General features: G+C 45.0%; 1 protein-coding gene across 2 annotated transcripts in view; it reads left to right on the top strand.

The window, feature by feature from the left end:
* Nucleotides 1-1,807: 1,807 nt before the first annotated feature.
* The window catches only part of MAST4 (microtubule associated serine/threonine kinase family member 4), a 1,958,993-nt gene continuing 1,935,102 nt past the window's right edge, over nucleotides 1,808-25,698 (top strand). For both annotated transcript variants that reach the window (XM_078675181.1, XM_078675182.1), the window contains exon 1: nucleotides 1,808-2,454. In XM_078675181.1, the coding sequence (XP_078531307.1) occupies nucleotides 2,137-2,454 (318 nt within the window). In that variant the 5' untranslated portion in view covers nucleotides 1,808-2,136. The remainder of the gene's footprint in view (nucleotides 2,455-25,698) is intronic.

Raw genomic sequence — 25,698 nt, forward strand, 5'->3', positions numbered from 1 at the left:
GGCCGTGCGTAGCTCCTAAAGATATGAAATAGGACTTTTCAAAATTGCAAAAGTTTCTACATGCCCAGATTACATTTCCCCAGATACAGGGAATCTATGATGCAGAATGAATGAATGAAGCCAAATTTATATATGCAGAGAGTTCATGAAATGTGCAATTTTCAAATAGTCCTAGGTTTTTTAGTCCACTTTTCCTTGCATTTTGGGTACTTTTCATTTGTTCACTACAAATGATTAAATTGATGGGTAGAAAATGTTTTAACTACAATACGGCGATTTTAGATGTGATAAAAAAAGATTCTTGAAATGTATGGGGGTGATCTATATACTTCGGTGCAGCAAAACAAAATTGTGAAATGTCCTATTGAGGATCTTCTATGGACAACCAGTTTGTGTTTTTTTAAAACTGTCATGGTCCGTAGATAGTACCTGTTGCTAATATATGGAGTTTGCACCAAACTTTTGATCTAATATTTAGTTTTCAGAGAAACTGCACCATCACTTTATCCTCACTTATTTTTATATATTTAGGGACATTTGATGTTTTGCTGGCAAAATCAAAATTACTCAAGGATAATGCGAAAGCCAACACGTAGTAATATTAGATGTAGGATTCTGTGTAACAGGAAAAACATAATTTTCAGGCTTGATGCTACATTTAAGTCAATAGAGATACTGGGATATACCAAAAGCGAAGCTAAGCTTTCAAGTGTCTTTTTTGAAGGAGATCAAGTATCTTTTTAAACAGCCTAACTGTACACACTTAAAAGAAATCGATCCGTGGGCCATATATCGTGATAGAGTAAATGTGAAGCAATACATAATTTCAGTTCCTTGTCTGAGGTAATGAGTGAGAAAGTATGGAGTACTTATAGTCTGGTTAAAATGATAATAGAGGAGACGAAGATTTAAAAATATCAGGGGAAATGAATTGCCCTTGTGCGTGCTTTGAATTGGGGTCTTTCTCCACAAATAGGAAAGGTAAAAAAATCATTTGGATTCTAAAAACGACATTCTCGCTTCTTCTCTGCAGGGTTGGAGCTCTGGATTCTCCCATATCCATGGCGAGTAAGCTAATCCAGTTCAGCGCCTTGAGACCCTACGGGTGAGTAGTGCGCTCTATAAATGACCAGATAGATAGATAGAAAAATCCTGGGGTTTATAGTCCTGGTTTTATAATTGAATGACAGGGACTACAGTCCAAGAATACAGACTGCAGAGAATAAAACCAGGACTAGACGAGCTTCTCCTGCACGGACCTAGAGAACTCTGCAACACCTGTGTACAGGTGCCATGCTTACTCTGGGGTTACCTCTTATTCCTTTCAGCAGATTAATAATTTGGCCTTTTATAACGTTTAGGGGGCGAGATAGGGCTGCTGCAGTGCTAACAACGGAGGTAGGGCAGGAGGAGGGCCGCGGGAGCCCTCTGGGTTTGAGCAGGCTTTGACCAAATTCCCCATTCCCCAAGAAGGCGGATAAGCCTCCATAAAAACGCTTTAATTTGGAGGATAACAGGCACCGGTTCCTGTTTCTTAGAGGGTCGGCTTGCATGGGTGTGTCAAAAGTATCTGCTGCATGCAAGGGTGAGGCCGGGGATATCCAATAGATGAATGTGTCAAGTTAAAGGCTGTGGAACAGGTGAAGGGAACCGTTTCAAACGTAGAGGCACCTTACACTGACCCCTCTGGGTGGCCTTACCATGAGGTTAGCTGCAAACTCCTACGCGGGACAGGAAGATCTACCCATCCACCGCCTGAACTCTCTCCACAGCCCCTGCCTTTCCCGCGCGCGTGTGCGCCCGCACTGCTCCGCAGCCTTCACGGCTCGCTCAGGTGTTCCCTTTTGGCAGGGCCCGCCTCCCCCGGCGCCCCGTTGGCTGGGACTTCTGTCTGTCAGCCGCTGTCCCGCAGCCTCTGGCGGCGTCGCTGAGGCTCATCATCAGAGCTTCGGGGAGACCGGCAACAGGAGCCGCGCGGGGGCATGTCTAGCGCCGAGAAGCCCAGCGCTGCCTGCACGGCCCGCTGAGGAGCGCGAGAGGTGAAGGAGGGACTGGGGTCCGACACCTCAGCTGCTGACCTGGCCCGGGCAGTGCCATGCCCCGCCGCCCGTGGCACGCCTGACACCCGCGGGCACCATGGAGCGGACACTTTCCCCGCTGGCAGCGAGGAGCAGCGGCGGCGGCAGCAGCTCCTCGTCCTCGCCCAGCCTGTCCGCCTCCTCCTCGGGCTCCGAGACTCTGTCCGAGGGCGGCGTGAAGCCCCCGTCCGCGTCGGACTGCAGCGCAGGCTCCTCGGACTCTGAGGGGCAGAGGACCGTCCGGGCGGAGGAGGACCAGAGCCGGGGCAGGGTCTGCGGGGGGCTGCGGAGTCTGGTCAGGGCACTGGAGAGCCGCCTGGCCGCAAAGGAGGGCCCCCGGGACGCAGAGGCGGCCGGACAGGAGAAGCAAGAGGAGGTGAGGGCTCCCGGGGCGCATGCACTTCACGGGAGGGTCTGTGCGTTACTGTGCGTGTAACGGTATATGGTTATAAGGGCTGCACGAGGTACATTATGTGATTGGTGCTTACGTCACAGGTTGTCAAAGTTCTCACGACAGCCCAACGCGCACGGACAGTTGCCTACCTGCATGTCCCATTGACCTGCGGTGCAGTTTCAAGTTGCAGGAGGATATGGTCAACAAGTGGCCTGTAGCACAATCCAAGTGCTTACCTTCCAAATAGTGCATGGTTGGCCCACTGTGTCTCCTGGGCGTGTGGTAGTTTGTTTCTGCAGGAAGCTCGGTGTTTGGGGTTTGCTGGGCACTTGGCCCTGCATGGTTGCCTGGAGCGCGGCCCTGTGTGGGTGCTGGTCCCTTGACTTTTGAAGGGGGCTTGAAATTCGCTGATGCCTGGCCTTGTACTCCTCTGTTGCTGCTTGCCATTGCGTGGCTACCAAAAGTTAGCCACGCTTGTATTGCAGGCCACTTGATCCTGTGCGAATTCCCTTCTGTGATGCTGTGAAGAGTTCTGATTTCCCAGTGAGTGATTCCTAAGTGGTTCCATGCAGTACAATCTTAATGCAGTCCCAGTGATGGATGATTGTTAGGTGCCTTAGTGAATTAAATACGACTGTTGACTATAGCAGATATAAATATCTTTTATTACCTTCACAGTCCTATCCAAAGTGAAAGTGCATACTATGTTTAGGTCTAGCATATGATTTGTAAACAACATGGACTTCTTAGTTCATGCAATGTTTATTGCCGTATGGGTGTCTTCCAGAACTTCATGCAAAGGGCAGGTTGGACTGAATGTTGTTGTTCTATGTGCATGTATGTATATGTGTGTGTGTGTGTGTGTGTGTGTGTGTATATATATATATATATATATTTAAAATAATAATAATTTGTGACTTATAGTTGATGCATTCAACACACGTTTAAATAGCATTTGAATGAGGGTGAAATTTGCAAGAACCACATGTATGTATCTTAAGTAAACAATAAAAGGATGGCACAATTTCCATTTCATATAATCTTAAAGCATAGCTTGCACCTACTCAGCAACATCTTGTGAGTCTTGGGACTGACTTATTTCTGATATCTTTTTATGTGCTTGCAATGTTTTTCTGTAGTGCTTCTTGAGGTCTTAAATGGCTTTGTAGGGATTACAAGTCCTTATTAGATGGCTTATGAGTTAAATTGGTAGCATGTAAAGCGTGAGTTAATGTTCACTTCCTTAAACAAAATGAAAAAAGTGCGTCTGTGAAGTGAAAAGGACTAACAACAAACAACAGGTATGATACAGCCTGCAGCAGTGAAAGCATATCTCCCACAATGAATAAGTACAGTTTGGGTAGCAGCAGTGCAAGTGTCTCAGAGAGGACTGCTGGAGCAGACCCAACAGCAGAGCAGTGGAACACTCGCACACATGCACATGATGGGTCAGCCTTCCAGCAACAGGTGTGATGCTCACTCACATACTTGTTACTAATGCAAGGTCCACGAATAGTACACAGTGTTCTTCAGAATTGGTATGGATGTAAGATTTACAGTTTGTAGATCTCACTGCCGTTTGGCCAGGTTCGCGCTATGGAAAAACCATATACATACATACATGCTTACAGAGAATGGGTACACTTCCTTCACACACAGAACAAGTGCATATTATGAAATCGCGGTATGAGCTGCCACACACACTTATGGCCTAGTTAGCAGCAGTGCAAGCTTCTCTCACATAAAGAACTAGTTCAGCACGAGCAGCAGTGCAAGCTTCCCTTATAAATCACTTTAGGGTACACATTCCTCAGGCGTTTCCATCACAACCTGTGTGTGCTCACCGACCTAAGCTCCAATATGCCATCCATGTATTCCTGTGATGGAGTACAGACTTGGTGGTGAGCAGGTCCGGTTCTTATGCTAGTTTATAGAGCCTGAAAGTTGGTGGTCTGAGTTTGCCACTGTTGTTTCAATCGCACCATGTGTTTTGGGAGCTTAATTGGTGGAAGGCGTGGTGATTAATAACCTGAAATGTGGCAAATCCACTTTTCTTCCCTCTGCACTTCTTCTGCCCAGCACTTCTTCTGCCAAGCGACATACTGTCTCCTTCTCCCCTACTCTCTAACTGACCCACTGCAAAGCCCAATCTTCTGGGCAACAAGTGACACACTGTCTCCTTCTCCCCTACTCTCTAACTAACCCACTGCAAAGCCCACGCTTATGGGCAAAAATATTGCACCCTTCAAGACAAGGCAGGCACATGTTGTATTTCCGCTCTAATCCCATTCCTGTGGCACTGCTGAGCCCCAAAGTATGCTTGGAACATCCTGCATGCTGCATGCAAATGAGCTGTTACCACATTCTTATTGGACAAGGAACACTTCTCACTATACATAAGCAAGACCCCTGCCTCCTGGCTATACCAGTAGGTGCCGTATGAACTGTCAGGACTATTTGTTTTAGGAGGTTGTTAAACCACATTGGAAAGATACTATGATGCAGTTTGCCGCCACATACCTGTTTCCTAAAAAACAGCGAATGAAAAAACCATCACAGTAAAAAAAAATGGTACAGCTCTGAATGAATATTCATTTTTTAATCACCACATAAACATCTACGTAAACGAGAGAAAGCAGCATGAGGTAATGGACCCAGTCCTTGGTGAATTTGCACTCTTTAATTCGTATAGTGGACATTCTAGAATTTCGGCTACAGTCACAATCAAAAGCCTGTTGTGATTGCTGGTGAAACAAACTAGCAAAGTAATTCACTGACTAGTCATAGACGTATAGAACACTCAGAAACTTAAGGCCGCCCCCCCCCCCCAGCCCGACCTCCAAGTTACTGGTCACAGATACCGAGTGAGCAGTAAATTCGGTGGATAACCCCCTTAGAAATTAAGAACCGGGATCAGTAATATTGATACCCCCTGTAATTCCTTATTTTACCGTGCAACTCACCCCAAGATTGTATCTGTCTAACACATCTGAAATCTCCAGGTGAAACAAAGCGCATCTGCTGTGCTCCTGTGGGTCTCATGACTCCGATCGGACCAGTAATTCCTGTTCTCTATCCCAACAAATTTACAGGAGCCCTTATAACCGAATCCATTGTCTGCATATTACTCTGTGTTATATCAGCATCGAGAAACTTTACTTAGTGTACAACTATGGCTTCCCCAGGGGTACTGTGAGCAAAGGTGAACATACATCCATTGATGGGTATACATTTATCTGAGCCAACTTAAACCAGGATTCTCTCCTTAAACAAACTCCCAGTACAGATTGATCGATGGATGAAACTACCTCTATCCATTTTAAGCTGAGTCGCCTTCATTAAAATGTTTGTCCTTGCCGTGTTTCTATACCTAGTCCTTAATATCCTAGTTCCTTTAACTAAGACACGCTTTGAAAGGCCACATTCATTACTTTCTAGACTGATGTGGAGGGTGGAAGGGGTGCCCAATCTAGAATAAAATCCAATACGACAACGGTGGTGTTGAAGTCCCTGGCTTTGCCAGATATTATGTAATACAAGCCCAATTTGCCATTCACTGGTTCAATCAAATACCCAGCTTGACAGATATTCCAGTCGAAAGTAATTAAATAAGGATTGTAAAAGGCACTTTGCAACATATCCTCATGCAGAGGCTGCCTAGGCCCAGATCTCTTTTTCAAAATGTCCAGTGCTCAAGTTGGGCTCTCAGGAGTATTGTCAGGGGGCTGGACATAAGTTTTCCTCTCCTGCCATTCGATTGTGGACAACCCAACAGTGTCTCTCACAGTATAACAATATATTATAAAATGCCTTGTTGAAAAGAGATTTCCCCCCCCCCCCATATGGATCGCCTGTTTAGGGATAATAGATAATACATGTATCTCACTGGAGGAATCTAAGGGTAATACATAGATAAGTGCACTAGTCTTACTGACGTGTTACAGGCTGCAACAGGCTGTGCCAGGCAAATTCTTTGCTGAGCCATCTGAGTTTCCCCTCTGATGCTGATGGTCCATTCCACCTCTGCGAAGGGGTGAGTAGCTAAGCTACATAGGATGTTCATGGGATACTTCACACCAGCCACCTCCCTAGCTCAAAGTCAATGGGGAAAATGGTTTGGAACATGATGTCATTGATGGTCAATGGCGATTTTGTTGTAAACAAACAAAACTGGACTGAGTAAATCACAGACTTGAATGCATTTAAAAATTGTTAGTAGAATATATCGCATTCCTGTATCACTGCACATTTTTAACCCTGATTACAAATCTGTATGTGAGGGATGAGGTTTACCCCCAGCTGGCTTTTTCCCCTTGTTTTGGAACTGTCCTGTTGTATACAACTATTGGAATGAAATTGCAGAAAATGTAGCTAAAATTACTGACTATATATTATTGAGTTTTCCCCCTCATTGAAGTTACTTGGTTATGTGAAAAGCATACCCAAATGCATTAGGAAACCTATGCTGTATTGTTATTGTTTGCTAAAAGTCAACTAGTTAAAACTTGGATGTGTGGGCTACCACCATCTGTGAAAGACTGGCCTAAAGAGGCCTCCAAATGCAAATTAAAGCGCGAAACATGCTGGCCTTCAACCTGCCAAGCTGCGTCTGAAAGACATTTTGGGAGCCATTATTGGGGTACTTTGCCGACCAAGAAAAGAATCGAATAAGTGACCAGCTATAATCTGGATCGATTGGTTTGAATACAACTGTTGTTACCTTATACATCTGTGTAGACACACATTCGCACACCACATGGATACTGGGCCTTTTTGAAGTACCTGCCTATATTGGAAAATTACTCTAAGGGGTCTCCTTATATTATGCTGCATGTCTCCACAGTCAGCTTATGGAGGGATTTGACTGTATGTCCTTGAGGATTTCAGATATTCAAGTAATCCATATTCATAGGATGATACACTGTCCGTGTTATTGTGATGTTTGTGATACAACTAAAAATTATATTAATATGATACCCGTCCACTAATATAAAAACCCTCCACTAGGCCACTGTTCGATTTTGTGAGAAGTACTTCTATACATAGGGCATATATCCGACTCTTCTGCTTTTGTGACTTCTTGGTGCTGTCTTGAGACCTCCTGTCGGGTACGGACAACAATTTCTTTGTCATAGGAATCTGAGTTTAACTCAATTTTAAAAATGGAAAGAACACAACAACAACAGCTCAAACCCCTCTGAAAGCAAAAAAAGCAAAAAAAGGCCCTTTCTAGCACTCAATGAAAAGAAAAGCCTTTTAAGTGACTATATATCCTCTTTATATATTTTTGTATGTCACATTTTAACAAAAAACCTTTCTGTGTGACGACTGTCAATATCTACAATATAGTGCAAAACAGTGAATAGTGATCACATGTCAATATATACAAAGTTAATGTATTAACTTTGTATATATTGACATGTGATCACTATATGAATAGTGTATAGTGATCACATGTCAATATATACAAAGTTAATGTATTAACTTTGTATATATTGACATGTGATCCCTATTCACTGTTTTGCACTATATTGTAGATATTGACAGTCGTCACACAGAAAGGTTTTTTGTTAAAATGTGACTTATACAAAAATATATAAAGAGGATATATAGTCACTTAAAAGGCTTTTCTTTTCTTTTCATTGAGTGCTAGAAAGGGCCTTTTTTGCTTTTTTTGCTTTCAGAGGGGTTTGAGCTGTTGTTGTTGTGTTCTTTCCATTTTTAAAATTGAGTTAAACTCAGATTCCTATGACAAAGAAATTGTTGTCCGTACCCGACAGAACCAATCTTGTTTGAACTATTAAGTACCCAGGTTCTGAGGGACACAGGGTTAACCCCGTTGTTTTCACAATAGTCTTGAGACCTCCTGCAGTGGGCCAACCGTGAAAAGACACACAATTGATGGACTGAATGCAGAGCAAATCAAAACATTCACCCCCAATCAAGAGATATGGACTAAATCCATCATTCTTTTGCTCACCTTGCCACCCCAGTTTGGACCCGGCCATATGCAAATTTGTATTTGTATTGTGTATTTCTAAAGCGCGACTATCGCTCCGGAAGGAGCATCCTGGCGCTAGATAGACAGTGTGCAAAAGCTCAGATTGGGAGACTAGATGAAGGTCATTACATGTCTTGACCCAGTGCCTCATGGTAACAGTCCAGACCAAACTGCCAAGCCAGGTCCTCCCTAGACCAGAAACAAGCATCCTAGGACCGGTTTCTGGGATTCACCCCTCATCAGCCAGGATAGCTTGAGCCCGGGACCCAAGTCTGGGCATACCCGGCGCACTTAGGGCGAGAAAGCAAAAGACACACAATAGATGGACTGAATGCAGAGCAAATCAAAACATTCACCCCCAATCAAGAGATCCGGGCTAAATCCATCATTCTTTTGCTCGCCGTGCCACCCCAGTTTAGCCCCGGCCATATGCAAATCCGTCAGGACTTTATTAATGTTTGAGTGTTAGCATTTCGGCAACCTAGTGAGCTGTTTGGAGAAGATCCAAGACCATTGAGTGAATTGTGGGCTCACCCAATTTAATCACACAGTTCCTTAACATTTTACAGATTTACAATTGCATTATATTCGACAGATGCATTATTTTCAGAAGAAGGAGACTTGATGAATTGCCCAGATGACACAATTTTCGTTCATGTACCAAGGCTGGGATTACAATCAAGTTCCACTGGTTCTCAAGTCAACAATTAAGCTAATTTGTCAGGGGGGAGGGATTCTACTCAATCTGGGGTCCCTTTCCATTCATCCTCTAGCGTCGCAAATGAAAACGTATCGGATTCCTTGGCCTAGCACACGATAAAGCTTTTGATTGAAAACGTTTTTTCCAGCCTTATATGCAGCATATAGTATTTTGGTCATATCTACTTTATTAGGTTGTCTCCTGGCATTCATACCACTCTTGTCTACGTGACACAGTTCATGAAATAAGTGCTTCCTTGAAGCAGTTAAGCTGCATTGGCTACCTTTGTGGAAAAAGAAATATACGCATATTTTGAATCGGTAGTTACTAATGACGCAGCAACCCTTACTCGAAGACATACTCATTAAAATCATTTTTTGCCTCCCGGTTTTTTTTTACTATAAAAAAGGACTCCAATTATATTCACAAAACACAAAACCCGATGATGTTGCTTTGACGTGTGGGAACCGGCTGCGCTGCGTTTTAGGTTTGAGGGTGTTACTGTTTTCAAAGCGCAGCATGTTTTCTCTGTCAGAAGTGACTTAACCGCGTTTGGCGCGCGCTGTCTGTGGAAGAAGGTGCTCCTGACGGTGCAAGTCTCGGTTTGCACCGGTAATTGGGAAGGAGTCGCTCCGGTGACTCGGCTTGTGATGAAGTAAGTGTTCTCGCTTCTTGCCTCGGGTGGAGGTGAGGCTCTGTGGAGCTTGGCATATTCAGGTACTTTTTTTTTGTATTATTGTTGTTGTATTTTTTACCCTAAGGGTTTTGCACGTAGCCAATTATTCACTTCACCTTGGGTGTGTATCTACTTAGAGAGTATCATTTAGGGAACGTAGAATGCAGCGTACCTTCTTCGATATTTTACCGAACTACGCTTGCTCATTAAACTGAGTTGTTCAATTAGATGGCGAAAGTGTTACAATGTTTCAACACCAACTCTCGTTTTTCTTGTCAAATGTGTCATGTACTTGATAGAAACGTGCAAGTGCAGGCGTGACGTGCTTGCAGGTTTCTATGTGTGCACCCGCTGTGCAGTCCTGGACTATCGCAAAGCTAATTTGTTACTTACCACATCATTATGCACAAAGGGAGAGTGGTTGGCTGCAATGTACTTGTATAGTGTTCATCTATCCCAGGAAGAATCGCGGCCAGATTGTACCTCAGGTTGACTTTTATGTAAATGGATTGTACCAACTGAACTTAACAGGCAGCCAACAGGGAGGTGGCACGCCTCCATGCTTCATATGCCTTCGCCTTTCTTTCCCTTTGGGCTTTTATTTTTTCACTTTAGCTGAACGGACCTCTGCTGGTCCCAAAAGTTAATGTAAAAAGTCAATATGTCTCTCTTTTTTTATTTTTAAACAAACTTTGCCAAAGTCAGTAGGTCTGCACTGTATCTAAAATGCCAACAAGCCAGACTTATCCGATTTGACAGAGGTTGTTCATATTGCACAGCAAGTCTCACTAATTACTTTTGTTGTACTCTGTACCTGCAAAGGACCTGAGATTAAATGAACAGAAAACAAAACAAACCCTCGGCCAAATGTGGTAGTTGCAAAGCATGCCCTCTGATGGTTTGAAAAGCGGTCCCTTTTCTGATCAGGCGGACATAAGTTACTATTACCAGGAGGACCAGACTCCAGTCCTTTCTGCAGCATGCAGCAGGCTGCAGTACCATACTTTGTTGAATTCACTGGAAGCACACAGTACCACGAGTCTTTACCTCCAGCGCTGCCCTATCCATAGCAGGATAGCCTAGAACTAACAACAAAGCGGCTGGCATTGAATGTACATTGTTGGATGGCAACAAACTGGACTGTGCTTTTGTTTACAGCAGACCATTTCTGAGAGGGGGGCATGGTTTCAGTATAATTTTGCTTGTTCACTTACACTTGTCTAATGATGTTAACTTGGTTTCGACTTCCTGAATAGCTGAGATGGCAACAGGCATTATCAATGCTCTCAGTGCAACTCGTGTGTGTTCTTGAATAAAGTATCCTAACATTTGTAGGTTTTACCAGTCCTTTGTACATATAAACTACCTGCATTCTGTTTCTACAATAGATATTTATTTAGCTGTTTTACTTGTACAAGGCGTTGAAGCGCAAAGCAACCTCAAGTGTTGAGTGCCTGGAAACAAGGGAGAAATGGTGGCCACAGCAAGGTAAAAGGGAGGGTAAGAGAAACTGCAGGGGAAGAAGGAGGAAATTAACTCAGCCATTGGAGAATTAAAGCGAAAGAAAGGAGTTGCAATGTGAGGTGTGTAGCACTACTTGGAGCCTATCACCACTCACTCACCCCCACCTCTCACGCTTGAAAGGCAGACTCGGCGCTGCCCTGCAACTAGGCGTGGAACGCTTCCAGCGCCTCGCTCAGCCCGCAGGCCACGCCCCCTTCAGAGGCCACACCCACCGGCCGTCACTCCTTTTTCCCATAAATCATGTGCTACCCTCGGAAGCGCAGCGGACGAGCGCAGCTGGCGCGACGTTTGCGCGCCGAAGGCGCGCCTAAGGAAAGCCCGTCTGCGCCCGTCCGCGACCGACCGGGACTAGGGGCACCCCATACTACCCAATCCTTCCATTACTCCAGGGCCGATCTTCTGGAGTGTAATAAGAACAATGATCATCTACTCTTATCAAAGGATACACTCCACCTACTTTGTAAGGATGGTATCCTGCGCCAAGGCTGTCACCTTTCCACCCGTTCAGCATGTTCGGCTATGTCCAATCCACCCCTCAATTCACTCTCTATCCTTTACCTCAACACCCGTTCCCTCGTCAAGCATCAGATGGACATCTTTTTGTTACTCACCACGGAAAAGCCTGACATCCTGCTGCTAGCAGAAACGTGGCTATCTCCTACCTCTGCACCCGACATCATAGCAGCCCTACCACCTGACTACTATATTATCCAGGCAGACCGCGCCAGCACGAAAGGAGGAGGTGGAGTTGCGGCCATTATCCACTCCAGCTTGGAGGTCACCACTCTTACCTGTCTGACATTAGCCAACACGGATAATCTTGTACTAAAAATCGCCATCCCTCACATGACCATAGCATGTGTTCTTTTGTACAGACCACCCACCTCAATGCCACTGTTCCCCATGGCCTTTAGTGAGCAGGTTGCCAACCTAGCTCTGGATCACGCCAGGGTTATGTTAGTAGGCGACTTCAACTACTGGTACAAAGATCCTTTAGAGGGCTCTCAATCAGCGGAACTGACTGACCTTCTGTCCAACCTCAACTTCAAGCAACTGGTGCTCTCCCCCACTCATGACAAAGGACATATATTGGATCACGTGTGGTCTAATACCACTTGCGTGACTCCCCCGCTTACCCTGCCTTGCCTATGGTCAGACCATTTGATCCTTAAATTTGAGATTTATGTTACCCACAACAAAACCACTGTGCCAACTGCTGGTAAATTGGCTAGGAACTGGAACGCTATGGATAAGACTGCTTTTCTACAGTCATTGGCAAATGATGTCCCTCCTTTGGATAACGACATAAATCTATCAGTCTCTTCTCTAACCGATTGGCTACAAGCGGCTAGCAATCTTCATGCCCCGTATAAAAAAATTAAACTCGCTCGGCGTACGGATGCTAACAGATGGTTTTCTGCCGACTTAAAAAGCAAGAAACTGGCTCTCCGTCAGCTTGAGCGCCTGTGGCGCCGTAACTACGAAACTGAGGAAAAAACTAAATATACTAGGGCGAGGAAGGAATACTTGAATGCCATCTCTGCAGCAAAGGTGGAGTATTTCTCCTCTCGTATTCTGGACACATCAAACAGATCTAAGGATATTTTCTCTGTCTTCAATGAACTGACCAATCTGGAGAATGTCCGTCCTAAAGTAATCCCCACTCAGTGTCTGTGTGATTCACTCAATTCTTACTTTAGTGATAAAATCACAGACATAAAAACTAGCATGCCCCAATCATGACCGGTATGGCAATAAAGACAGGCTCTGCCACTCTTACTAATTTTCAACTTATAACCCATGGCCAGCTCCTGGAATTAATGATGAGAGTCAAATCTGGCTCCCCACTGGATATCTGTCCCCCTCGCATCTTGAGAGAATGCTTCTCCACTTACCCAACCCCTACTCTTGCCCTTCTAAATGATTCCCTTTTGTCGGGCATTGTCCCGTCCACTTTTAAAGAAGCCACGGGCATACCCCTATTAAAAAAATCCGGGGCGGATCCTGGATGCAAGGCAAACTTCAGGCCTATCTCTCTATTGCCTTATTTGGCGAAAATTTTAGAGGCACATGTGGCGAAAAACCTCTCTAACTTTCTGGAGGAGTCCTCTTGCTTTGACCCCCATCAGGCTGGATTCCGGCCTGCACACTCCACGGAGGCAGTGGTCACCGCAGTCTTGGATACCCTTCGAGACTGCGTAGATAGACGTTCTCCCCAGGCCCTAGTGCTACTGGACCTGTCGGCCGCGTTCGACACGGTCGACCACAACATCTTGATCGACCGTGTCGGACAGGTCGGCATACAGGCCATGGCGGCCTGCTGGTTGAGGTCCTTCTTGGAGGACCGCTCCCAAGCGGTGCGACTGGGGGACTTGACCGGTGTTAAACAGGCCATCCCTTGCGGAGTGCCACAGGGCTCCTCCCTATCACCCCATCTCTTTAACATATACATACTCCCCCTTATACAAACCTTGAGGGATAAACAGGTGAGAGTTTTTAACTACGCAGATGACCTGCAGCTACTCTTCACCATTGATAACTCCGAAAACTCTTTGAGCCATTTCCAGTCAACCATGAGGTTTATTAAATCCTGGATGGACCAAAATCAATTGAAACTAAACCCAGGTAAAACTGAACTGGTACTGACTGGGGATAGTGCCAAGTACTGGGGCTCTCACTACTGGCCTTCAGAACTGGGTCAAGCTCCGCAACCATCACCTTCGGCTAAAACGCTTGGAGTCATTGTGGATAGTGATCTCTCACTAAAAACACAAGTGGGACAAGTGGTATCCAAATGCTTTTACCAGTTAAAAAAAATTAGGAAGGTCAGGCGGCTACTAACGCCTGAAGCAATTACCCAGGTTGTGATCGCCACTGTCCTATCCCATCTGGATTACGCGAATGCCATCTATCTAGGTCTCCCTAACTATTTACTTAAGCGTCTCCATATGGTGCAGAACTATGCTGCTAGGCTGATCCTGAAGCAACCAAGATGGCAGGCGGCGACTCCTCTTCTCATCGAGCTGCATTGGCTTCCGGTCACACAACGCTGCTATTTCAAAGCAGGTTGTATGATCTTCAAGTCATTACACGGCAAAAGCCCTAAATTTATGAATCAACTGATCACCAAATACGTCCCCCCCGCAATCTTCGCTCACTCCATCTGGCCCTTCTCCAGACCCCTCCCTTTAAACTTAAACGTTCTGGTGGACGGAGATATGCAACACTGGCCCCCTGCCTCTGGAACACCTTTCCCCTGGAGATCCGTTCTTGCCAAGATCTCTTACCTTTTCGGAAAGCACTGAAGACCTGGCTTTTTAGACAAGCTTTTTAATCCTCCTTCTCCACCTCCGATTGTGTTACTGTCAACTTTAGCGCCAAGAAACTAATCAGTGTTAGTGCGCTCAATAAATGATTTAATAACATAACATAATAACATAACAATAAGACAAAATAACCACTTACTAGGTATTTTAAGGTCGTATTTAACTTGACACCAAGCTTCACACAGAAGCTCTCTTGAGTAGCTTGCAGCATTTACTTGTCCATCTTCACTGTGTTCTTAGCCAGTCACCCGTGGCGCTATATGCCTCCAAGTCTGAAGATAGGGATATACACACACTATCTGAACTTTTGTTAATGTTTACACATCAGGTTTCTTTTTAACATAATTAACAGCTTTATTAAGTCCTGTAATTCAGAGCTTAGTCTTTCTTATTTGTTACCACTATTTTCCTCCATTATCCCCCTTTTTTTGGTAATTATGTTGATGCCTTCCAAAATTTAGAGTTGTATTTGCTTAATACTTTGTATTGAAGTGTATATTCCTTGTCCTTGTATGTATTTTGAAGTCCACTAACAAAAATGTAACACATATATACACAGTTTGTCTGGTTCAGCAGTAGTGTTCGTTTTTAATGACATTTTTCGATTACTATTGGTACTCTGAAAAGGTGTATTGTAAGTTCTTAACATTATATATGTTTGTGATTATTTAGCTACCCTCAATACGTTATTTGTGATGTTCTATCTTTCAGAGGCTTTATTGAATGGGCTGAGATTAGCTTTCCATACACAGAATTAAATACTGAGATTATTTTTTATGTGTTATAAAAATGTAAATACTTTATTAGGAATGGATGCAATGCCGCATCTATTTTTCAACACAGTTGTTTCTTCATGAGTTATCTAGAATACAAATTCATAACTAGTGGTTTCTTGTCTGTTGTTGATACGTTTCCACCCAATGCACCACAGAGTCTCCCCGTGTCCTTCCCTCTCCATGCTATCTTCCACCACTTTATTGTTTACAAGTGCTGGAGCTGCTAAATTATAATTTGTACATTTTTTTTCTGAAAGAAATATCTGCTTCAAACTCATCTCGACAATTCAAACTGTTGTTTAGAGTATGACGTGACTCATTCTTTGAAGATTTTGCTTCTTGCATTAAAGTGGTTACTCCTTGATCTCAACCTCCTAGTGATCTGGTACAACTGAGGTGCGGAAATAGGGCTGCCAAAGACATATCAACATGCAAGAGTGAACACAGTTCTAACATCGTAGCCTTTTTAGTCTATTCATAATTTTTTACACTGAGACATTCATAAGTATCAAGGATCACAGAGCACAAAATATATAGGTGGTCACACCAATAACATCTCGATTGTATTCACGTTAACTGGAGTAAGGGATGATAGACCCACTCTGTAAAAACGGAGAAAGGGAACAGGCTCCCAATTAATTACATGGTAGTTAATAGTGAAGAATGCATTGGATCACTAGTAAAAAATAAAATTAAAAAATAAAAAATACCCAATGCAATCCCTTGAACTTAATGTGTAATTGGATCCATGGCAAAATAGGGAAAAGTGCTACCAGCCTATTTTATTATTATTTTTTTTTGAAAACCTTTATTGAGAAAAAATAGGAGATACATGCGCAAGCCCACAACCATCATGGCCGGCCGCAAAGACAGTTAATAGAAACAGGAGAACCGTAGGCCAATCTATAATCCGGATATTACAAAGTACAGCAGACGTGACTGCGGGGTGCGCAACACAGGATACGAGGTTTCATTTTTAAATTTAGAAGAAGAGAGGGGGCTGCAACAACCAGGACTGCACACCTTACATAAAGGGACACAAAAGAAACAAGGGGGACGCACCCCATTTACAATCGGAGATAGGCTATGAGTACAGCAAACATACAATAAGCAGCCGCAGCGATAAGACTGGACAATAAGCAGCATTACAGAAAGCAACAGTTCCAAATATGATTCCAGAGAGCCCACCCCCAAGAACAGGAAACAAAGGCTAATTGAGATGCAGGAAAAGAAGAAAGAAAAAGAAAAAAAAAGAAAAAGGTGCGAGACCCAGAGACAGCCAACCCTATTAAAGAGGAAAGAACCCTCCCAAAGCCGGAAAAGAGCGATAGGGACCATAGAACAAAACAAACTAAAATAACAAACCCCCCCCGCACCCTCCACCCTGCACCCCTGTAATGGCTGCGGCCTAATCCACTAACAGCGTGCCTGTCGCCCCGGAACTGCCCCAAAGTAGGTAAAAATATAAAGAATGGAGGAGGAGGGGAACAGACCCGCTCCCGGGCACCCGGTGCCCCCCGCCGGCAATCAAAACCTATAAGTACAAGGGGTCATCATCGAGCAAGGTATGAACAGTCGGGACTATTGCGAGCGGAGAGTAAGCAGTAGTAAGCATGAAACAGGATTGACTATAAAACAGTACATTCCGCTCCCCAAAGCAGCAATACCCACTGTAGTAACAACGTTATGAAAGCAGTACCCCTTGCAACATAAGCCATAGACAAAAATGGAGAGCAAATCTACAGCAGTCCCTCGGCTTCTCCCTCACATAATCGTTATATCTGCACAGGATGTGAACTAAAGCAGCAAGAGTCAGACCAAAGTAAACAAGTCACAAAATCATCCCAGCGCAGCATGATATAAGGCGACGTGTCGCGCGACCCCCACAGCCCCCAGCACAAAAGACGAGGACCCGAAGGAGAGTCATTTATCCTTGTCCAGTCTTACGGATATCACCAGATCCAGTAACATTACCAAACTCCAGCAAGTGCGACGGGCAAGACCTGGCATGAGAACAGACCTTCCACACTTCAAGCAACGAAGTATCACAGGAGAACAACATTTCAATGTCCAAACACGGCAGGAGCAGCACCAGGATCTTCAGCAGCAGGTCGTAGGAAAAGAATCCCTCAGTCAAATCTAGTCTAGCGCCTCCAGACTGTCCAGTGCATCCAATAGTACAATCATGGAATGTCGCGAGGCACAGTGTTTCGGACCCTCCAGCTGAAGTAATGGGCGCCATCTTGAAGCATCTGGGCGCTGAAGACGGCGTCTCGCCATGTGGTAACGGATCAGCCGATCTCATTCGCTCCACCGCGAGGGTTACCATATCCAACTTGCCCCCCAGTAGTCGGGCGCCCTGCACCAAGGTGTCACGGAGGGCAGCTAGGGAGGCCATCAGATCGCCAAGTCGCAAGTCTGTTCCGTGCCCCCCGTGTACCATGTTCCCCTTCACCATAGTAGCACGGGGGAAAGCAGGTCCGGAGCGAGGCTATGGCACAGGCGGCAAGGCAGCGAGCAGTGTAACTCCGCCGGCAGGGCCACCGAGATCAATTAAAAGTCGCCGCTGGAGTCAGTTCAGCTGAGCGGCGGCTCGCCGCAAATTCGGGAGCCTCCCGCCCGAAGCGGGACGAGTAACAAAACACTTCTCGGCGGAGAACAAGTGAAAATTGTGTCGCACTATCTATCTACACGGAGGCAGAGTGACAGTCTCGGTCCTCCCACGCGCCCACAGTCTGCCAATATGGGCCCGGCAGAAGAACCGCCGCCACACGCCACTTCGGAGCTGACCGGTCCCTCCAGGCCACCGGCGGCCGCTGTTATTCACTCAGGGACCAGCTTCACAGTATGGCCGAGTCCCCGGTCTCAGGGCCGCTGCGGGCCGCGAACGTCGCCGACCATATCTCGCCTCCACAAGCAGACACGAACCTCGGGACTTCACCCTCGGTAATCGGACGCTTTCATGTCCCCGTGCGCTCCGTCGTGCTGCGGTAGTTCATGCAGGATGTGGTCTCGGGAGGAGATGGTGATCGGAGCCGAGGGACTAGGCAGCCATTGCGATCTACCAGCCTATTTTGATGGCATTTGATGAGTGGCCCACCAGGAAAACATCAAAGTAAAGTGGTGGAAGTGATCTACAAAGATTCCAGTTAGATATGTGATCTAATTTACTTAGGCCTATGTGAATAAGATGATCAACCTTGGAATGGAGAGCTAAATTAATAGACTGAGTTAGGAACTTTCTGAGTAACGTGCTATAAGGAATCAATGATTTAGTCTTTGGGGGATAAGAGCTGAGACTGTGCTCCATGATGACTAATGCAGCCCGACGGACAAAGGCAAATAGGTGTATGTGAGGAAGAAACCAAAACTCATCCTTGGTTGCTTGGCACAAGAGTAATTGCTTTTGGTATATGTATAGAGTTAAAACATGAGGATCTTTCAAGAGCAATCCAAATTAGTGAAAAAGAAAAAGCCAGCTGGAGCTCAACATGTTTGTAGAAAAACAACTGAACCAGAGAAGGCGTTTGAAAATGGCATTCATTTATATGTAAAACAGAATGATGGTGACTTTCAGTGCCTGGGTACCCACCGTGGTCGACCAAGAGTGATTCGTCGTACTGACAGTTCCTTTACCTTTGGACTTTGAATCTTTTCTAAAAGTAAGAAATCTTCAGTGTCACAAGCATGAAGGATAGAGCTCTGTAAGACCACTTTTATCAATCGGAGCAACTGTAGCCTCACACTTCTCACCAAAAAGCCCTGGTTGGGAAAAATCACAAAGTTTAAGTTGCTGAGGTTGATTTTGTTTTGGTAGTGTCTTGTTCCGAGGACACTAGAATCCTCTCAGATAATACTACTAAGTCCATAGCTAAGACAATAGACACCACTTCCTTCCCAAGGAAGTGTGGGAAGGAGCAGGGCGTTCTAGCAAGTGTGGGAAGGAACATGTAATTCGAGCAAAGTTGGGAAGGGGCATGTCATTCTAGCAAGGTTGGAAATGAGCAGGGCATTCTGGTAAGTGTGGGAAGTAGCAGGGTATTCTAGCAAGTGTGGGTAGGAGCCGGGCATTCTAGCAAGTGTGGGTAGGAGCAGGGCATTCTAGCAAGTGTGGGAAGGAGCAGGGCATTCTAGCGAGTGTGTGAAGAAGCGGGGCATTCTCGCGAGTGTGGGAAGGAGCAGGGCATTCTAGCAAGGGTGGGAAGGAGCAGGACATTCTAGCGAGCGTGGGAAGGAGCAGGGCATTCCAGCAAGTATGGGTAGGAGCAGGTCATTCTAGCAAGTGTGGGTAGGAGCAGGGCATTCTAGCAAGTGTGGGTAGGAGCAGGGCATTCTAGCAAGTGTGGGAAGGAGCAGGGCATTCTAGCAAGTGTGGGAAGGAGCAGGGCATTCTAGCAAGGGTGGGAAGGAGCAGGGCATTCTAGCAAGGGTGGGAAGGAGCAGGGCATTCTAGCAAGGGTGGGAAGGAGCAGGGCATTCTAGCAAGTGTGGGAAGGAGCAGGGCATTCTAGCAAGTGTGGGAAGGAGCAGGGCAGTCTAGTGAGTGTGGGAAGCAGCAGGGCATTCTAGCGAGGGTGGGAAGGAGCAGGGCATTCTAGCGAGGGTGGGAAGGAGCAGAACATTCCAGCAAGGGTGGGAAGGAGCAGGGCATTTTAGCGAGTGTGGGAAGGAGCAGGGCATTCTAGCGAGGGTGGGAAGGAGCAGGACATTCCAGCGAGGGTGGGAAGGAGCAGGGCATTTTAGCGAGGGTGGAAAGGAGCAGGGCATTTTAGCGAGGGTGGAAAGGAGCAGGGCATTCTAGCGAGGGTGGGAAGGAGCAGAACATTCTAGCGAGGGTGGGAAGGAGCAGGACATTCCAGCGAGGGTGGGAAGGAGCAGGACATTCCAGCGAGGGTGGGAAGGAGCAGGGCCTTTTAGCGAGGGTGGGAAGGAGCAGGGCCTTTTAGCGAGGGTGGGAAGGAGCAGGGCCTTTTAGCGAGGGTGGAAAGGAGCAGGGCATTCTAGCAAGTGTGGCAAGGAGCAGGGCATTCTAGCAAGTGTGGGAAGGAGCAGGGCATTCTAGCAAGTGTGGGAAGGAGCAGGGCATTCTAGCAAGTGTGGGAAGGAGCAGAGCATTCCAGCAAGTGTGGGAAGGAGCAGGGCTTTCTACAAGTGTGGGAAGGAGCAGGGCATTCCAGCGCAGGATGCCACAGAAACCGCTTGGATGGAGACCAATCTCACTGGAAGTAGAGAAACCAATGTAACACAAATAAAGTATAGATAAGTAAAGCATCATCGTCTTTGTAATTATTTATTCAAGGCTTCTGATACTAAGAATCCAACAATAGACTTGACCTCTTTTTATCAAAAAAACAAAAAAGCTCAATGTTTTTCTTAACTTTTAGTATCGGTGCTACCTTGAAGATAATGCCTCAAATCTTCCGAAGTAGTTTCTCAAACTCCAGTCCATTTTTTTAGGTCTTGCCTATGCATTGCGCATGCGCTGCAGAGGAAAAAGACCTTAAGCCATCAGGACAGCTTTGCAGGCAAAGATGTGCATGCGCTGCATTGCTTCCAATGGCAACGCGTGCACGTCTGGCGATTCCCTTGCGGGAGAGAGCTTTCAAACCATATGTTTGTAATGAACTCGCTTAGCAAGGGAAACTGCATTAGGTCCCCTTCCCCTGCTGCCTCCTTATGGCAGGAGGCGCGCACTTGTTTTGTTTTGGGTTTCGGTCAGGGAAAGCTGGGAGCTTTATGGCATGGTTTTGTTTTACGAGTTTCGTTTTGATTTTGCTTTTATTATACCTTTGTTGCTGCTTGGATTGTTCACTGAAAACACAGGGAAACCTGACAGTGGGACGCCGCACTTTATTCCTTCATCAACACGGCACACTGCTACATCTTTAAACATGGTGGCCACGCCTTTCTTTCATTATGCACAGCGCCGCTTGAAGCAGGAAGCTAGGAAGCAGAGGCTCTATCCGAGGAGCCGGTGTGTCAGCATCTCACGCGCTCTAGCCGTTCCTTAATGCTGACACATGCACTCGACTAAATGGAGTTACACAGAGGCGTGTTATAATCTTCGGTGTTCTAGAGTTTGTCCGTAATTTAAGTTCTTTATGCTAAGTGGCAACCCTCTTGCAACATTGTTGCCCATCTCTATTTGATATTCAAAGTCACTGCTTTAAATAGGAACACTCGAGTGCCATCACTGCATGCATCTTATATCTATGTATCGCTGGTTGGCAAGTGTATTGTTATTTTATTTCTAGTATATATTTTCTGGTTCCATTTTTTGGACTAGATTGTTGCGGATCATATACACCACGTGTCGTAATTGGGGAATAATTGATCCGCGTAGTTTCAGTATGCTGGAGGAGTCCGCTAGGACACGTACAGTATTTGGAGCGGTCTGCACTTGGAAACCCTTATCTGCAGGGCACGCTTCCTGACTCATTACACTTAAATGGTTGTTAGGGGTGGCTGTGGAGCTTTCTCCTTTTTACACAGTGCACACAATCAACATAAACCAAGGGGGCGTGTCAGTGTTGACCATGAACTAACTAAAGAACAAAGCTAAGCTGTTTAGGCCAAGTTAACTTTGTGGAAATGTATTTTCTGCTGTGCTTTAGCCACATTTTTACTTCGTGGGGAAAAATTGACACTACACACAGTACCACATAAGTTGCTAAGTAAGGTTGCCTCCCAATTAGAATTTCCCGACATAATATGCATTTTCGTGTGAATGCTAATTAAACAGTTTGGAAAGTCAGCCGAAGTTTGCGTTTCCCCCTTTTAAAAAAATGTAAAACATAAAATAGCAAATAAATAACTACATGTTTATTAGAGTTTCACAACTATTCCTACATGATCATTAAAGCAAACAGGTGACCGAATTGCTACGTAAAACAATATGGAGGATTTCACTGGTTCTTATTTAAATAGCAGTCCTTGTCCCTCCAAGCCCTCCCAGAACATCAAAATGGGAAGAAATGTCTGATGCTTTTCTTTGAGGCAGGTTAAATCCCCGTCCCTAGAGTAAGATCGTCCACCAAATTGTATCCTAGTTTTTAACACCAGCATTTTATAGTGGTATTGGGACACAGTAAATCCTTTAATATTAATTTGTGTTTGCAATTAGTAATATTTGCTGTCATCGATTTTACTATCTTCTGGCTAAAACCCTATATACGTCCTTAATGTCTGAAAAGTTGTTCAAGGAGCTTTTACATACCTTTACCCTGATGCAGTTAGTGAGTATTTCTGTTAATGTGTCGTTTTTATCCAAATTTTCTAAATCGTCTTTCCTGAGATTAAAGTTCAATTCAGGCAGCCTTTAGAGTAGGACTGACTAGTTTTGTAAACAAACAAAGTAGTACAATGGTTCCTTTAAAGGGTGTGGTATTTTGCCTAGACTCCTTTGCCTCGCAATTTTTGCAAAACTATTTGCGACATACATTAGTAATTCATTCCCTGTAGTGCCCTTACAACAAGAAATCCGTATAAACATTAGCGACAAGTCTTTGCTCCCTCACTGTTGCTACCACACTTTCTCCTGATGATGAATGACCCTGTTAAATTTACTTTGGCATGTACAACCTCACTTGTGGACAGATACGGATTCCAACAATATATGCACTGTGCTCTCATTTTTTAGTTGTTCGGTATAATTGGATTATTTGTCAGCCCTAGTTTAATATGGTCGTTCCGTTGTACATAATGCTTTCTTGGTCACATATAAGGTAACAAAAATGCTTCTGACACTTCTTCATTAGAACTTTTCAGCATGCTGCAGAATTCTGTTCAGCACAGTTTAAAGGCAAAGTCAATATTTCTGGCTAAACACTTATAAGGTCCCAAAGGCGAGACCGATTGGCTATGCCAATGCTTGTTTCAATTGTAGGAGGATTCTGACAGCTGTCTCCAGGTTCACAAGAAATGTAAAGTACAGAGGGTCCACTGAAAGCTGCAGGTTAGCAATAGCCTTTTTCCTGTAAGTACCATCTGCACTATTCACTCTTCGGAGGGGGTCCACAGGAGCAAGCGGTCATCTCTAGCAACGCATTGATCACCTTGAGCCAGGTGAGGACAATGGTAATACCAGTTCTGAAGAAAGCCGCTGGAACATAAATATTCAAGATGGAGATTCTGATAACTACGTTTTTTAGACTGGAAATTGTTGTTCAGTGCAAGCAAGGAATACTCCCTGCCCCTTCCGGCAGATTCTCTTCTTGGAGTGGATTAGGCAGGATATTTTAAAGAGTAAGCCCTTCATCATTAGTGTTGACTGCTGGCCAGAACTAATAAAATGATCATGCTTCCCACTCTCAGTTGTGCAGGAAGTGATAAACTTCCTTTACTGAGAATGTTGTGTGCCGTAAAAGCTATCTCTGTGTTCCACGCAGCCAAATCCAAAATGACGAATGCCTGTTGTGGTTGTGCAGAAATCTTACCTGCCCCCCAACTCTCCCATAGCCATCCCAGCTCACCCACTTGCCATCAAAGGGTAATCCACCCGCCACCCCCGTCCGATTGAACACTTGGGCCAAGTGTTTGCAGAACCTAGCTTCCTTGTGTATTGGTTCATTGGGAGCACATTCACTCACAACTATTTCAACTTTAGGTCTGCCTGGGCTTCCTCTGGTTGTGTGACTTGTCCTCCGAAGCGGCAGCAGGACAATAGCGCAAATAAAAGGTGTGAATAGAGTGTGATGCAACTGCACTGAGCTCATATAGAATACATCTCTTTTTTTATTTATGTATATAACTTATTGATGGTTTGAATACAACAGAGTACATTACTTTTAAAACATACACGTATACCACAGTATAAAATGGTTCCATTGTTTGCCTGTCCCTAGACCTAATTATCTAATTCTTTAACGCTGTAGCATCACTGAGGTCCTTGTACAGAAAAATGTTTAGTCCTAAAATGGGTCATGGACTTTATATTTGAACTGTACATGAAAGCCAATTTTCATGACCTTTTTACACATTCTCCATATCCTATGTATATGGCCACTTCATACTTGCATCCCCCAATCTCGAAGACTGGAAGGTGACCGAATTTGATTCTTATACATTGTTGCACCTGTGTGGACCTTGTAATAATTAATAATTATCATTAAAGAAGGCTCAGAAAAAAGAGTAGAAGATCTATGGTAGATGTTTGCGTTTGCCTCACTAAAGCTAAAAAAATAGACCTGTAAGTAGTTTGCTTAATCCCCTTTAGTGTACGCGTGGTATGGTTAATGTTAATGTAAACAGTTACTTGTAGAGCACACGGTCACCAAAGGTTTCATGGCTCGAATCATGCTTCGAGTTTTTGCATAAGACCCAGTTAATAGACTAAGCCGAACAGCCACGTTTTAAGTGTTTTTCTGAACCCAAGTAGGTTGTCACAACTTCTCATTGTTACTGGGAGGGAGTTCTAGAGGGTGGGTGCCAGATAAGAAAATCTGCTGCCTCCAACACGTTTAAGTTTTATTGTCGGGACAGATAGGAGATGAAGATGGTTGCCTGTTCATCCTCCAATCCCAGGAAATAGTCACTCACTGCTTACAGAGTTCAAAGTAAGGTTCATGTTTCTCAGGTCATCTGCATAATAAACAATTTCCAAACATAAAATAAAAATGAGTTAGGCTGCTAGGAGAGCGCAGGTCTGACTTTTGTAAACTGCATCAACGATAAAGCCACCAACACGTAGCTGTATTAAATGTAAATGTAAATGTAAATGTAGTTGAGCTTATATAGCGCACAGCTACCCGCAGTGGGTGTCCCGGCGCTTGCTTAGGGAACCCTTCCTGGTATTCCCCTGTGAGATAGCAGGGTATCCACAAGGTGAAAGTCGGGCATCCCGCCGCGAGGGGCCGTTGTGGAGATTAAGCAAGCTATTGCCCAGAGTCGCAGAGTGTGAACCCGTGAGTCGAGGAGGCACCGGGGCGAGAATTATCGAGTCCGTGGAATTTTTAGCCCAAGACCCGCCGAGGCGGGGAATTGAACCCTGGTCCAGGACCGATCTCAGCTTCCGGGTCTGCTGCCTCTAACCCCTGAGCCACACTTCTCCACATTAAATACAGTCCAGTCTCTAGTCAAAACAAGGCTATAGGTTCTTAGGAGGCAGCACACCAATGGCAGATGGAGCCTCCAGGCTCTTCACTGCAGTTATAATCACTGAAACACAGAGACCACATATGGGCTCCCCCATAAATTAACATCGAATTCATTGCATTTTGTGTAAT

Source organism: Lissotriton helveticus, chromosome 2_1 (assembly GCF_964261635.1).
Source record: "Lissotriton helveticus chromosome 2_1, aLisHel1.1, whole genome shotgun sequence".
In the NCBI taxonomy this organism is placed as follows: domain Eukaryota; kingdom Metazoa; phylum Chordata; class Amphibia; order Caudata; family Salamandridae; genus Lissotriton; species Lissotriton helveticus.